Source organism: Cyprinus carpio, chromosome B8, assembly GCF_018340385.1.
Source record: "Cyprinus carpio isolate SPL01 chromosome B8, ASM1834038v1, whole genome shotgun sequence".
In the NCBI taxonomy this organism is placed as follows: domain Eukaryota; kingdom Metazoa; phylum Chordata; class Actinopteri; order Cypriniformes; family Cyprinidae; genus Cyprinus; species Cyprinus carpio.
In genome coordinates, this window is record NC_056604.1 from 13,471,509 (window position 1) to 13,487,749 (window position 16,241).

At 35.6% G+C, this 16,241-nt stretch overlaps 1 protein-coding gene across 1 annotated transcript in view; it reads right to left on the reverse strand.

Moving 5' to 3' along the window:
- Positions 1 to 2,946: 2,946 nt before the first annotated feature.
- Positions 2,947 to 16,241, reverse strand: part of LOC122138241 (chemokine-like protein TAFA-2) — a 70,110-nt gene continuing 56,815 nt past the window's right edge. Inside the window, exons 3-5 of the mRNA XM_042729845.1 lie at positions 7,716 to 7,865; positions 6,335 to 6,459; positions 2,947 to 3,727 (exon numbers count right to left, since the gene is read on the reverse strand). Coding sequence (XP_042585779.1) covers positions 3,716 to 3,727; positions 6,335 to 6,459; positions 7,716 to 7,865 — 287 coding nt within the window. The 3' untranslated portion in view covers positions 2,947 to 3,715. The remainder of the gene's footprint in view (positions 3,728 to 6,334; positions 6,460 to 7,715; positions 7,866 to 16,241) is intronic.

The following is a 16,241-nucleotide window of genomic DNA, read 5'->3' on the forward strand; positions in this document are numbered from 1 at the left end:
AAAAAAATAACTTTTTATTAAAATGTACTACTTCAATAACACATTTTAATATTTTAGATTATATAAATTAACTGCATTTGAACATTTACTATATTTATTAAGCCTTTTTCCTCGTGAGGACTGTTGGATTGTCCTCGTAATTTCAGATTTTACTAACTTTGTACAGTTATTAGGTCCTCGCAATGTAGGAAAAACCTGAACCAACCAGTCCACACGCTTTACTGCTTTCACCAGAGTATGACCTCAAAGAAAAAAATAACAACATTTTCTTAGATCATAGCAGTACTAGATTTAGTACTACTATTACTGAATAATTAATGTCAACAAACACTTCTTTTTTTTTTTTTTTTGACAGAGAATGGTGTCTTGTGGAATCTGGAACAGCAGAATGACAGTGGGGTCAGTTAAATGTTACCATCATGCCAGCTGAATTATTAAGATCTGCTAGATTTAGCTGTGCAGCGTTTGGCTCTTGAAAGATCTTGGTGTCCTCTCACATTATTATGCTAGAGGGGATCTACCCAAGAGCAGACAGAAAGATTTCTTCTCAATATTACTTGCTGTTTCTTTTATCCTTGTTGTCAGTGGCATACACCCAATTCACCTATTGGCTTGTCTCTGTTGTTCTGAACACCACAGGCCTCTCGGGCCTCTGGAGGGAACGACTCTTCTGTGAGCATGTTAAGAGCCAACTGCAGGTCACAAACATTTATCATCACTTTGCAATTTGGGGCTGAAACCTTCCATTTCTTCTACACTTGAAAAATGAATGTCCTTTCAGACATTGCTGTAGGCTGCAGAATACTGTATGTGACAAACTCTCTCTCTCTCTCTCTCTCTCTCTCTCTCTCTCTCTCTCTCTCTCTCTCACTCTCAACACACACACACACACACACACACACACACAATTTAGTGTGTGTACTGTGTTTGTGTGATGGGAGGTTGCTATTAATGCATCCTAATTTAGCCGAACTGCATTAAAGCCCCGAACAGTGTTTTGATGCAAATTTCTATTCGAAAAACTATGAAGACAACATTTCCAATCTCTATCCAATCTTTCCTCTATTATTGTTCATCTGCCTGGCTGATATGAAAATAATGAGGAATGATGTGTTTTTATCAGCAAACAGTTATGTAGGTCACCGATGTTAAACTTCGGAATGGTGGAAGCCACACTTACACAATCCAGCCAGATAAAGCATGATTAATATGCATTCATCTGCGTGTTTTTGTATCTATGTGTGTGTGATGGTGATAATGCTAATTTATAATCTACAGATGTTTTTGATTAAGCTGCTATCCTCTACCCACTTGTAATTCTATGCTGATTTGTTCTGTAATATTTGCATCTTTAAAGCAAAACGTTTATAACTGCTAAATGCATTAATGTAATCTAATAATTAATAAAAGTAATAATTTATAAAATAATAAGCATTAAAATTCTGTGTTGTCACGGTCACGTGTGCATATTAATCAAGCAGAGTGAAAGTTCTGAATATCACCGTGGCTGTGGTTTGGATTTAGATAATCAGAGCCATGCTGATATATAGGGTGATATTTTTAAGAGTGAACGAATCAATGTTTTGAATTAATCGGTTGACTGAATAATTTAATGACTCACTCCTAAAGTCTATGTACAGTGCAGAAAGAAGCATTCTTGGAACGGCCCTTGTCCAATCAGATACAAGAACCATAACTAATTGTATAGTCCTAACTATCTTGCAAATGGCTGCAGGTAAGCATATGCCTCCCCTACAGAATTACATATTTTTTATGCTCATCTATCATAAAGTTATCACTTCTCATCACATTCATATACATGCAACGCCTAGCATTAATGTGTTATGTACATAGGCACTTTCATATACAGTATGCATACAATATACAGTACCTGCTACATGTATGCGCACAGCCACACAACACTCGCACAGTGGTTCTTTCCCCCGTTCTTTCTCGTCTTTCTTTCTTATTTATTCATCTAGCTCACATTTTATTTTCGTCTGTGCTGTCAGAGTGTGCATGGTATCTCTCCTGGCCTTTTCCCACTGCCGTCAGACTTCATTAAATCTGCAAGTTGTATTTGCATAAGCGGCACCAAGTCTCAACACCTACATCCCAGGGTGACGTGTCATTTCCTGGTGTGTGCGAATGAGAGAATGACAGTGCGGTGGCAGCGCCTGACAAAATATGTGTGTGCAGCTTTGTTCACCTGTTTGTATTTTGCCAGATTCCTACTGATTCAAGGTAGCCCAACAATCCCAGATGCTTTAGAAGTGAGCTGCGCCTATTATTATTCCGCAATGTTCCGTTGAATTTTAAAACTCACAGTCTTGTTGTTGTGCGGGGGGGATTTCTGCTACGGTGAGTTTCAGTATGTGTACGTGCGCCTCTGGGTGTGTGTTTCATGATATCATGTATTACGATATCAGCATGCATCTCCATACACGGCCCATGCATCATTTCACTTTCAAATATCTCTCTTTGTGCACCTCTCTCTCTCTCAGTCTGTGCTGACGTTGTGGTTAGTATTAATGAATTTTTTAATTTCTCTAATCTCTTAATGACATGCACAAACATTCTCCTCAAAGCTAAATAGCATGTGCATTGAACAGATCTGAGCATTCGATTAGACAAAAACAAATCCCATTTTGTTGTCAGAAAGGGAAGGACAGAGAGAGGTGGTGCATAGAGAGCATATATTTACACTGCAAAGAGTTATTTTAGTTCCTTTTGAAACATGAGGGTGTGCATTTGGAGTGACTGCAGTTTTGTCTTAAGGCTTAAAGGTCAGAAAACACGATACATATATAATGCTGATTATGTTATTTTTCTGTGTATCAGTGGAGGGAAACTGAATAAATCATATTATTTGTGGCACAACAAGCCATTAGGTTTCACTAGCTTGCAGCCTCTGAAATCAGAGTACAGAGAAAAATTATTTTCGACATTTTTAATTATTGTATATAATACTGACACATGTACTCGATAGCAGTACCAGGCTGGATAAAAACATTGATAATAAAAGTGATAACCTTTAAACTTTATTCTGCTTGTTTTGAGAATAACACTTTGATCTTTTACACTTTTACATTTTCTAGCATATACTGGTACATCTAATCTGTTATTTCAGACTGTGGGCTTGAAAAGCTTTAATTTAGAAACAAACAATATACAGAAGATGAGTCCGTTAAAGGTCCAGATTGATTTTACATGTTTAAATGCTGTTTAAAGGATTCCACAAGAAATGATTGGATCTTCTGATCGGATAGCGCAGGGATGGATATGGAAGGAGAGCATGTTGCTGATAAGCTTAAACTCCACTGGACTGCACTGGTGTAGATGATCCAAACATCTTCTGTAAAAAAAACAAACAAACAAAAAAAAACAACAACAACTGCATACGTACATCGAGACCCCCCCCCCCCCAGCCAACACATTCCAGAGGTTGTGGAACCACACCCAGAAGATTGAGCGTCCGGAAGGCCAGGGGGTCCAGTGAGGAGGAAACATTAACTTCAGGATGGTCCTAATGTTTATGGTGGATATATTTCTGGAGCTCAGTCTGTTCCTCAGATGTTTTGATTGCAAGTAATTTTCGTATGACTAATACTGATCAATCCTGTTAGATGAAGCTCAATGGGGTCTCTAGTTAGTCTTCACTTTCAGCACTTTTGTCCCCAGTACGTTGGGTCTGGTGGTTCCTTGGAGCGTAGAACTATCGGGTCACCTGAAATAGAGAACAAGGAAGAGTTTAGGTTTGACAATTTGGGGTATTTTTCCATTTGACACTCCTGCACCTTTGTTTACCAGCACATCTGACTCCAATAACCCCCAAATATTAATCACTATGAACTATATGTCCCCATTTTGTGCAGAGGAAGAAGTCGTCTGGTTCTCCATCTCTGTTAGTACAGATTTCATTAATGCTTGACATTTATCTGCACAGACTTCTTGTCCTGGCCGCTGATGGGCATGGTCCGCCGGAGCTGTGGGTGAAACAGTTGGCGCCCAAGCAAACTCATTCATTTAGAACTTGGCACCATGCCTTCCAAGTTGGCACAGAGTGAGGACTGAGGAGAGTGGCATGGCACGATGCCCGATACTTGATCCACCCTCTCAGTCTTCCTCTTTCTTTCCTCTTCCCGGTGTCTCTTTCAGTTTTGGCAAGGTTTATGTTGCAAGAGGTGTGCTGGCATAGAATGAACAGTTACCATGCTGATCAATCATTATAAACGTCCAAGCCTGATCAAAGCAACTCTCTTATATTCTTACAAACCTGCACTCTAGGTCCTTGGAATATATAAGATCTCCAGCTTCTTTCTCTTGATTTCTGTTTCTTTTAATGTGATGTATCATTTGCATGTAAGATCACATTAATCTTGGTTAAAAGTTTTGATCAGCATGTGGTCCAATACTGAATACAAACTTAGAGAAGTGAGATCACATTAAAACATTTCAGATTGAGTTAAAGAGCTGAAGGTTCAGTGCTGTAGGTCTCATTCTGAGCACAGTTGCATCTATAATGAGAATTAATGTGTTTGTGTGGGTTTATGTAGCTGTACTTTTATAAGACCTGATAAAACCTCTGGGGATGTTCTCAAAGGTAAAAATTATTCATAAAGTAAATAACGTTTTTGTTTTTCATAAAAAAGACAATATACATGCTGTATTATATTTTTTTAAGAAAATGTGAGTGCTACCATGAAGCTATAGGGTATTTTGGGTTGTTTTCAGTTGGTGGTTTGGGTGTTGCTATGCAGGTGTTCTGGATATTTGTTGGAACATTAGGACGTTGCTCGAGCCAAAAGAGAGACAAGTCTTTATGATTTTTTGTTAGCAGGCACTACTAACAATAAGCTTTGGATCAGATTTTGTCTACATGGGAACAAGATCTCCCTACAGAGAGAGACAGATAGAATGTTGTGCATTTATCAGACAGAAAGATGCGACAGAGGGCTGTGTGTGTGCATGGTCTAAAATAATATATAAACTCATTTTAACACACACACAAACACACACACACACACACACAATTTCAAGAATTCACAAGATTTCACTAGATCTAAAGAAACACCACGTGCATTTAAAATCACTTCATCACACACATGTAGGTTCACATGAATTCACTATGATGAAATATGGATCAGTGTTATGTGTGCATTTTATGTTATGAGAGGTATGATGGCACAGAATAGCTAAGCAGTCATTGATCAAACCAGACTCTTTCTTCTCCTCCTCTTCTGCTCTCCTCTAGGTTTTTTAAAAATATATTTTTTATAGAACTCTTTAAAAAATAATTAAAATTACCATGACTCTCATTTTTACAGTAATGGAAGAAAACTCTCCAGATACATCTCCATGTATTGTTTTCTACAATAAAACAGAGTAAAGGCTAAATAAGTCTAGAAATTTTATATCTGCCAAAACTTTTAATTGGAAGTTTAAATATTTATAACCGCAGTGCATGGAAAATACATATTCTACTGGTTAATATTGTAATAATAATAATAATATATGTAGTTGTGTGTGCATAATTTGATTTGAGTCATGGATACTTCCTCTTCAGCAAAGTCCAAAATTAACTTTCTGTCACATTTATAAGTGTAGGGTGAACTGACAAAAAATATATATATAAACCATTTATTTTTTGTTCCTAAAGTAAAAAACAATTTTCCTTGAATTTTCCACTTGGCAAGAGTTAATTTAGTACCCTGCTCTCCTGTGACTAGAGATCAGAATAAATGTTGACATCAAGTCTTCTGGTCACTTCATTTTATTTACTGCTTTGTTCTGCATTTGACTTTTCCTGTTGAGAACAGTCTCAGTCAGTCACTTCACATCTGTCACTCATAACATAAGTGCTTGTGTGTTTGTTGCTGTGCTTGTCTCTCTCTTTCTCGGTCTCTGTCTCTCTGTCAAAATTCAAGAAGCTTTATTGGCAGGATAAAAAGGGGTTATCTCTGTTTCTCTGTTTTGTTCTTCTTTTTTTTCCTAAATCAGGCTGTACTGTGTTTGATGTCAGTTCCAACAAACTTCAGACTCTCTCCACATGAACTCCTAAGGTATGGTACGGAGCATGTTCACAACAAGAGGAATTAGGTCACTGAGAGAAAGAGAGACAGGCTTTGTTCCAAAATCTAGTGTGCTGCCTATCTAGACCACATTTTAAATACTGAGAGACACATTTTATATTACATGTGTTCTATGCTGGACTTAGACTATTGCACTTGGAGTGTGAATGACCCTGACAGCTTTGAAAGTTACGGCATCCCACAGGCCAAAAGGTGGGTGTTTTGAGGTGTATGTGCGTGTATGTGTGGGAGTGTATACTAACCTTGGTGGTCTTAACCTTGTTTCCTGTGCTGCAGCTCCAGCCTGTGAGGTCAGGTAGGACTTTACACTCCTCACTATCCAAACACGGCTGCATCTGACACCACCACTTCTGAGCTACTATAGACGCTACACACACATCACAGGGAACATGAACAAGTACACTAAAGTCAGTACAAACAGACATACTCACTTAAAAGAAGTAGGGGTCATATCATGGAATGTAAGGAAACAAATCAGGCAAACTTTGCATTGTTTCTAGATGGGTGTAGCACCTACAACTCTGCACTTCCTTTCAAAGAAACTCACTGTTAGAAATGTATAGGTCCCTAAATGATTTCAGTGCAGAAAAGTTTTTCACAATGTAGTGCAGGCTTTGCAAAGAAATATGTTAGCCAATTGTAAAAGAGGTCATAGCAAATGCAGCCTGCTAATTTCTGGGGGTTGAATAAAGGGTGGAAAATTAGCATGAACAACTAAATTACTAGGGCTGTTGATTTAACTTGTTAATTAAGTGCACTTATTTATAAAAAATGTATGTATTTAATCATGCTCCCTGACATGTACACTACTAAAGGCAATACGCTTCACCAAATCTTATCGAGAGCAGGCAGTACAGAATAAGTACTTAAACAGGAAGCGTACTTGTGCTCAAAAACAGCTGGATGGAACGTAACTGAATGCATTTCTGAAAGTTGTACTCTTTCAACTATAAACACGACATCTTAAAAATCTGCCAATTACAATGCAAGATGTGATACAACAACCAAAGGCGTCTATCTTTCACCCATCAGTAATTAATTATAATTAATGTAATTAATTCCATTAAAATCTAAGCCCTACAATTAAGAGTGTTTTAGTATCTCAGTTAAAATTGTAAGTGGACTCTAGAGTAAGAAATAAGATGGGAAAAAAATGATATGACGCCTTTAAATACAGAGGATTATGGAGCAGCTCAGGAGCAAAGATGAGGAGCTATTTGAGATGATACAGAGAGAAAGAATGAAGCATGAGATGGGGTGAAACATGGCTTATTTGACATTTCCTCTCACGCAGAGCGCTGTGTGTAGAGACACTTGAGCTATTTTTTCCTGAGCTTACAGTCAGGCAAAATAAGATAAAGATCGATTTCTCTGTCAAGTGGACAGTGTTGACACAATATTAAATGAAACAGCCAGACAGCTGAGGGAGACAAAGAGAACGAAAGACAGAGAATGAGAGAAAAAGAGAGAGGTGGAGTAAAAGAATGAAAAAATGCAGGACACAATTTCTCATTTAACCCTTTAACCTTGTGTATATAGGGGCGGATTTGCGAAACATTACAGTTCATCTAAACACTAAATACATGGAAATAGGAATTGAAATGAATTGAAGGTCCATTTTACCATCCACACAGGAGGGTGCAGCTCTTGTTGTTCCAGCGACTTGTCCTGGGAAGCAGGAACACTTAACCGTCTGTGATCGCTCCTCAATCTTATTTCTGTTACAGCAGCGGTGGGCTGCAATCACCTCACATGTGCCAGCCTTCACATGCACTGCAACAAAACACACACACACAAACATTTCATAAGAACATTTGTCTCTGAATGACATTGCAGTCAGCATCTCATTTACACAGGCACACCTGCAGTCAGTCATTTCACCATAGTCTGTTACTGCGTGCACATTTGTCCTCCTTTTATGCTAGGTACAGCTTAGTTTTATGCAATATTTAGAGTTACAGTGTTAATCAATAACTTTTCACAAGATTATTTAAATAAATTAAGTAAAAAATGTAGTCATTCATTAAATAAAATAATAAATATAGTTTAAGTTGTCATTGTAATTAAATTGTTATTTCAATTTAATCACATTTTATTAAATTTTTTCATTTTATTTCATAATTTTTTTTTGTTTTTTCAATGTTTTTTAGTATCTTCCACCATAAGCAAAATGTTTTATGATGTTTTGTAAGTTAAAAGTAGTTGTATCGTTTTAGTACACTAAAACATGATGTAGAAACAATTTTCACTCAGAAATTAGTAGTAAATTTCACAATTCATTACAAAGAAATGGCAAGAAACACACTGAATTAAACATGACATGTTGAAGTAGAAAGACTGAAACACTCCAAAAATCTTACGTTACAAAAATATTTTTAACAGTAATTTTGCATACAGGTCAGGGGGCATGCACTAATTTGTTATTGTGTTATTCTTAATTTAACTAACTGAAATAAATTAAAAAGTTAAGTAACCATAATTTCTAGCTATTTTTATAGCAATACTTTAGTCTGTCCAAAGAATCTAGTCCTGTTTTTCTTATGCAGGAAACATACAAGCTTTGCCTAGTATTTTTTGAGAACTTTAATTAAAGCTCTGAGGGTCACAGAGATGAAAAGAAGACATAACCAAAAAATTAATAACAGAACCGCTCTGGGTGCCCGTCGGCTACTTGCTAGGCCTTCAAAATGATTGAAATTCTAGCAGAGATCTTCACCATCTCTCTATCTCAATATCACGTCAATGAAAAGTGTTTTTCTCTTTTCGAGTGTTTGAAATTTGTAGACATGCCTTTGAAACGTTAAAACTGAAACTGCAAGGCAGAAAAACACAGAGTTCTATTAGAGAAAAGAGAAAATGCCGCTAATGAGTGAAAAACAAACGTCTGAATTCATTTTTTTAAAGATCGCTCTTGATCTTTCTCAATCCACCCACCTTGTCTGAAGCATTCAAAACAGTTTATTGTGGATCAGTACAGCTTAGTGGCTTTCACCCTACAAACACCAGAGGCTTCAGCTGAAATTTAGTCTGAGCTTTTGAACATGCCCCTTAATGGCTGGAGCGGGTTTAGCATCAGCCGCCGAGTTTATGGGGGATACTCTTCTAACTGTTAGGTGGTATAAAGTTTCTGATCCCTGTTTGTGGAGGGACTTTTAGTACAGGGACTGTTATGTGGACTTGCACATAGATCGATACTGCAGCTTTGGGGAGCTTTTTTTAATATTGCCCAAAATAAAACCTCTAAATCTGTACTGAGCCCTCTATTCCAAATCTCACTTGCTTGTTCCAGATTTATTGGTCATGAAAGCAAGTTGTGCTTTAGTTTTTGGCTTTAGTTTTCAAGAAAAACAAAAAACAAAAACAGCAGTTTTCTAAAGCCAGCTGTTTGTTCCAGTCAATTTATTTGAAGGTTTTGGATATGTACACCATGACATCATAATTCTGTTGCTGGAGTTCCCCTATAACTAATAATAAACATGCAGGATAGACAAGTGCATTGGCATACAAGTAAAGGCCTATTTGCAACAATAATAACATTTTACACAAAACATTAACTTCTTCACATCGTTTGTGAAATATTAGACTGCAACTTTTTTATTCAGAAGTTATGTTTGCTCGAATGCTGAGCAATTAATTCAGTAAGAGAATAACACTGCAAGTTAACATTAGCTAGCTAAATAAATAAATAAATATATAGATTTAAATATTATTTTAGTATTGATTACCAGTAATTTTTTAAAATTCAAGATTTAGATGCAAATTTAAGTTGCAAAATGGTTTCAAAGACTATCTTAAAAAAAGGTAAATAAATCTTAAATAACATTCATTAACTTTTAAAACAAGAAAAAAAAAAAAAAAAAAAAATATATATATATATATATATATATATATATATATATATATATATATGGTTCACTTATTTCAACACATATTGCATAAAATATAGGATTCTGTTCCTTGAAAGCAAGACATAAATATTGATTAAATAAATAGATTTTTGCATTGTGCAAAAATTCTGAATTGGACTTGGTGTGAATAGTTTCAGGACAGATTTTTTTCTGTACTTTTATGTCATTTAATTGCATCAGACCTTGTCTGAACAGACCTTGACCAGCAATAGTACATAAGCGACAGGCTAAGCAATGGAACCACTGTGATGTACAGGACTAAAATGAACCAACCAACATGATCAGATGTTACAACAGTGTTCGAATGGAATGACCTTTAGCTAGTTGGAAGAGGAAATTCTTGTGAGTGCCAGAATGAAATATCCTTCAGAACAGAGCATGCTTTATGTTGCTTTTGGAATGGCTCTGTCCTTCAGTGGATGGGCAGCGCAGGGAGAAACAGCCAATCAATTCAATCTCCGCACACATTACCTCACATCAGATTAATCCATCCTGACTGGGTCAAAATGGGGGTTGACGCTGCTGGTCAACAGCCTGTGCTGTGTGTATGTGTGTGAAATGTGTAAATGTCAACCGTCTCGAGAGATCGACCTCTCAGCTGAGAAACGATTCTTTCAACCATATTCTTTCTCATCATGCATCTCACTAACTGCAGTGACAGGGCATTCCATTTCTGTGTTCCCAACATGATGGGATTCCACAATATGGCCCCTGAAGATTTGAACAGAGGCGTTGTTCTCACACACACACTGTCATACAGCGCCCGGGAGGAGTTCGGGTCGGGGGTCTGGGAGTGTGTGTTTGTCCTAGGGGAGTTATGTTTCTTTATTCCCGCTTTCTCTTCATTTCTTGCTTTCTCACCTTCCACTTTCTCCTTCCTCTCCCTCTCTCTTGTCCTGGGTTTTCATTTCTGTATTTCAATTAAGTATTTCACTAATTTTCTGTTTGGCTATTTCCTATGTATGTATACATATGTGTATGTATGCATGTATGTATGTATCATTTATAGATAGTATTATATTATATATTAAACATATATTATTAAAAAATATATTATCTTATTATTTAATGTACCTTTATTGATTCAGCAGATGCTTTTATCCAAAGGAAACTAACAAAAGAGGAACTAAGGCAATTTGACAAGGAGTCAACAATATTTGTAGCATACTAATATATATATATATATATATATTATATATATATATATATATATATATATATATATAAATATATATACACACACACACTACCATTCAAAAGTTTGGGATCAGTAAGATTTTTAATATTTTTTACCGAAGTTTCTTGTGCTCATCAAGGCTGTATTTATTTGATCAAAAATACAGAAAAAAAATCTATCAATCTATTTATAGCCAGGCAGGTAATTATTTAATTTTTCATTAATAAATATGTAACTTTTTAAATATTTATGTAATAATATTAAATAAAACATATACTTAATACTCTTCATTTTATATCTCCAGGTTTATATCCTGCCCAAAGCTAAACAAAAGCAGTCGCAGTTTCTGTGTTTTCCTCTCTGCTTGTTTTAATACCAACTTATCAAAGTTAGCTGATTGAAATGTCAAGATGTAAATATTGCGAGTGTTGGATCCTCTCAGTAGGGTGAATTATATTACTCAGTCATTACAGATAGAAAACCTTCCATTTGTGAGGAAAACATTGCGTAGCTCAGAGGGAGTGCCGCCCAAATCAGCTGTAAATGCCAAATGCAAATATTTGTGTAATCGGAATGAGATTTCCTGTATCGTGAGACCACAAAAAAATCAAGAGGATGGGGCTTGATTCATCAGAAGTCATCAGGATGGGAGGAAAAAGATTTGTATTCTGCACATTACTAGCCACAGGAGATGCTGTTAATTGCTCAGTATGTTAATGATATCTTCATGGTGTTTGCTGGATTTACCAAGACAGCTCACTTAGTCTCCAGAAACTCTCTGTCTTGGGCTCTCACCCACCAAAACCCAAACAAAAACATCAAAATGAACCATTCTAATAACATAAACAAAAGCACAAAAAAAAAAAACACTAAAATAACATGGATTGGCATTAATTGCAATTTCTTCATGTACAGACTTGGGTTAGACAAAGCTGAATTTCTCCACTCATATAACTTTATAAAAATAAATACTGACCAACTTTTCATATATTGTTGATATTTGGTTTAAAATAATAAACAAGTTTCATCAGCTGATGAACAACATTACAATTCATTAAACAAACTGTAATTCTATCCCTCACAGCCTCGTTTTCATTCCTGCCCAAGATTAAATATGGCGCTACCCTGAATAAGGTCTATTAAAGTTAATTTCACATTTGGGAATTAGAATTTAAAAGGCTTTCTTATTTAAATTCTGAATAACATATCAAAACACATTACTGTAATTGCTGGGAGTCATTATGATGATGATGATGATGATGATAAGTTTTTGATATGCCAACACAAAACACAGCCTTCAGGAGCCAGTTTATCTATATAATTATACAATCCCACACTGATATATCAAACAGTTTCTCATTCAAAGATCTCAAATGTCTGTAGGGAAACTGACGGTCATTATGTCTCTGAAGGCGCATCCCCTGTGGCGTAGTTTTAAAATGGGCTTTTTAAAAGAAGAGCCCTCAAATGCATAAACATATTCATATACACAGGCACAAAGATGAGGTAATGGTTTTACAGATGCTTTTAGGAGGTTCACATGAAACCGGCAGAAACAGCATGAAATATACACCAATAATTGACTTTTTTTGTTTTCAAGTTGCTAAATTCATAATGAAATATGTTGGGTACACGAATCCAGGTGAAACACCTCTGAATCAAGGGGTTTATATTTGAAAACCATGTGTGATATTGCTGTGCTGGATCTAAACTCTGAAGGAAGGAAAATCTTCCGGAGATTGACAATATCTATAACTCTCTATATCAAATTATACCTCATATTCTACCGATAGAGAGACAGAGGGAGAAAGGAAGAGGGAATAAAACAATATATATCTATCAAAGAGATATTCTGCCAGCAGAGAAATGTAGCGAGAAGAGCACATAGCTATTGTTGAAGTTACTGTGTTATACTAGCAGGTCTTAAGCTTTCATTTCGTAATCGTTCTTTTGGATGGCTTTAATATACCACTGAATTCACTATGCTTGTGTGCGTAGAACTCAATTGTTTGTTCACTGCACTGCAATACACTGTAAGCAGATTCCTGGCAGGTTTTATAAAACAATGCAGTGAACACAAACATGTTCTCATATACCATTAACCTGTCTGACTGTAATGGGTTTTTATCGCTCCATCTTTAGGTTTGAAAGCACATTCAAATTGAAATTATTTCTCAGCAATACAAACTTACACATAGTAAACTACTGCACGGAGGCAGCGAGAAATAATGTTTTAACAAGTGCTAGAAATGTGAGGGTACAAGGCCATGTGTTGTGTTTTGGTCATGTTTTTTTTTTTTGTTTGTTTTTTCAGTTGTATGCCCTACTGTAATCAATATTCTCTGATTTTGCCATGGTTAAGGGTTTTAGATTCTTGTACATGCAGGTGTCTCTTATGTTGATTTTCAATAAACCTTAAAGATAGAACTATTGTATTTTTCATATGAAGGCCATGTTAAACTAAAAAAAAATCTGAACAATAAATAAATAATAAAAACTGAAAATTATAACATTTTTAAATATTTATTGTGAATGTCAAGTTAATGTACAGTACTTGCTTACCAAGGAGTCAACATTGTCCCTAAAAAACATGTGCTGTAAGAACAAAACAATGAAAAATCATGGTAAATTTGACATGAACTTAATATTTTTATTATGCATAATTTCCCAAAATTGTAATTGACTTAAAAATGGCTTAATTCTATCATATGCCCACCGTAGTTATTTGTCAAATTAAATCTTTTTCTTAAATATGTATATTTTAGATGGATGGATGGATGGATGAATGAGATCCAAAATGTGTTAGTTCATCACAACAGTGTTGCTCTAGTCACATTTTAACATCATTTCAGATAAATCCATAAAGAATCTCTTTGCTCACTGTGACTTTCTGTGTGTATTTGAAGTAGTTTGTATTAAATTATTATTATTGTAAATGTATCCAACTGTTCCATTTCATACATGACTATTGTGGACAGGTAGCTTATGTAAGCATACTTACTGCTAACATCTGTGCTGTATTAATATGCATGTGAAGCACAGCGATCACACAAACTTATGTCAATCAGAATGTAACTAAAAATATCTCCCATATTGCAATAACATATTCTGCGTCATTCAAACGTAATCCTATACATTATTTAAACATGTTATACAAACCAAAAACTGCAGAGGCTTGATGGCGTATGTGATCTAGCGTGTGGTATTTGTGGTCTTGTGTGTATTATTGTAGCGTGTTGAGGGAGTGTGCGATGTCAGGAAATAGTGGTCTATGTTAAAAACAAAAAATAAAATAATATAATATAATATACATAATATAATATAATATAATATAATATAATATAATATAATATAATATAATATAATATAATATAATATAATATAATATAATATAATATAATATAATATAATATAATATAATATATTTATGTATCTTCACATGTTTAATATGTGCTTAATATGTGCTTTGACTGGTTGAGTTGGACTGAAAGGTGAGTCTGATGACATCTGATCTCCTCTAGAAATCCAGCCCTATAAACATCCCTAGGGACATATTTCACTTTTACAAGCGGATTTTCCTTCCTGCTTTGAGAGGGGGAGTTTCATGACATGGCTATTAAAGTCTGTGTCATTTTATGGCCATTTCAATCAGGCTCTATTTCAGAGGACAATTTGAGCTCCACCCCACACCAGAGTTTACCAGATCCCCACATACATCACAATTCATATAGATTACAGATCATTTACCATCACACACACACAAATACAGCATATAAGCAAGAGAGAATCAAGTGATCAGTCAATACACAAAGTCAGAAATCTGTAAATCTTAAGAGATATCATACAAAGACTAAACAAATGAAAAATGACCACAATCATTATCAGGTCGATGCTGATGATGTCCTTTTAATTATATAGTTTTGGTTGGGTTTGCTCCATCATATGTGTGTGTGTGTGTGTGTGTGTGTGTGTGTGTGTGTGTGTGTGTGTGTGTGTGTGTGTGTGTGTGTGTGTGTGTGTGTGTGTGTGTGTGTGTGTGTGTGCGCGCGTGTGTGTGTCTGTGCAGGCTTTACTAGCTGTGTGTGCTTTATTGCAGTCTGCACGAGTGGAGGCGTGTGTTAAAACAGAGGCTAGATGGATTGGGAATATGGGCGTCCCATTAAAAACCCTTTTAACCTGCTCTCTAGTGTTGTCCACTACATATACAATACCCTGCTCTGCTGTAACAGCTACAGCTCTCTCCACATGAACCACCAGAGTGGTTTGATCTCACTCTTTTATTATCATTTTTTTTTAGACAGTGAGCCGCAATTTTTGCAACCCTTTTATAAAACCTGGGACATTTATAAATAAAAAAAATAATACTGTGGTAATAACAAAAATACAATATGAAAGCAATTCCTTTTTCATTAATGTTAAACAAACAAAGCAATTATTACCTAATAGTTCTCACTATAAAACAACAACTAAAATAATAAATTACTTTTAAATACTGTACATGAAACACACCAAAGTGAACTAACACTAACACAACTAACTGAAATTAAGTTTAAGCCAAAGTGCTAAAACTGAAACTTAAATTAAAAATAAAATCGAATTGGAAAAACTAAACTATAAATATATATTTTTTTACCTTTTTTATTAACTACATTTATAATAGAATCTGAACTTTTTACTTTGAAAAACAATACATTAAATACAGTGGAAGTGTATGTGTAACTGTGTATCTTGGCCATAACGACAGCCACTTCTGGACGGCCCATTAACCAAGAAAGGATGAGTCACTTTAAAAGGCTTATAATCAGTGGGAGGGGTTGATCTCAGGCTGTCATCCAATCACAGTCTGCACTTGTGCAGTTATTATATTCATTAGCGAGATGATTATAAAGCTTTGATGAGAGGAAACGCCCTGCTGCTCTCGAGCACTGCCGACACCTGGAGCAGTTGCACTACTGAGAGGATAATCGAATTACACCTGCACCAATGCACTCTCTCTTTCTCTCTCCCTCTCTCTCTCTCCCTCTCTCTTTCTCTTCAGTCATTAAGAGATTGTTTCTCTATTAA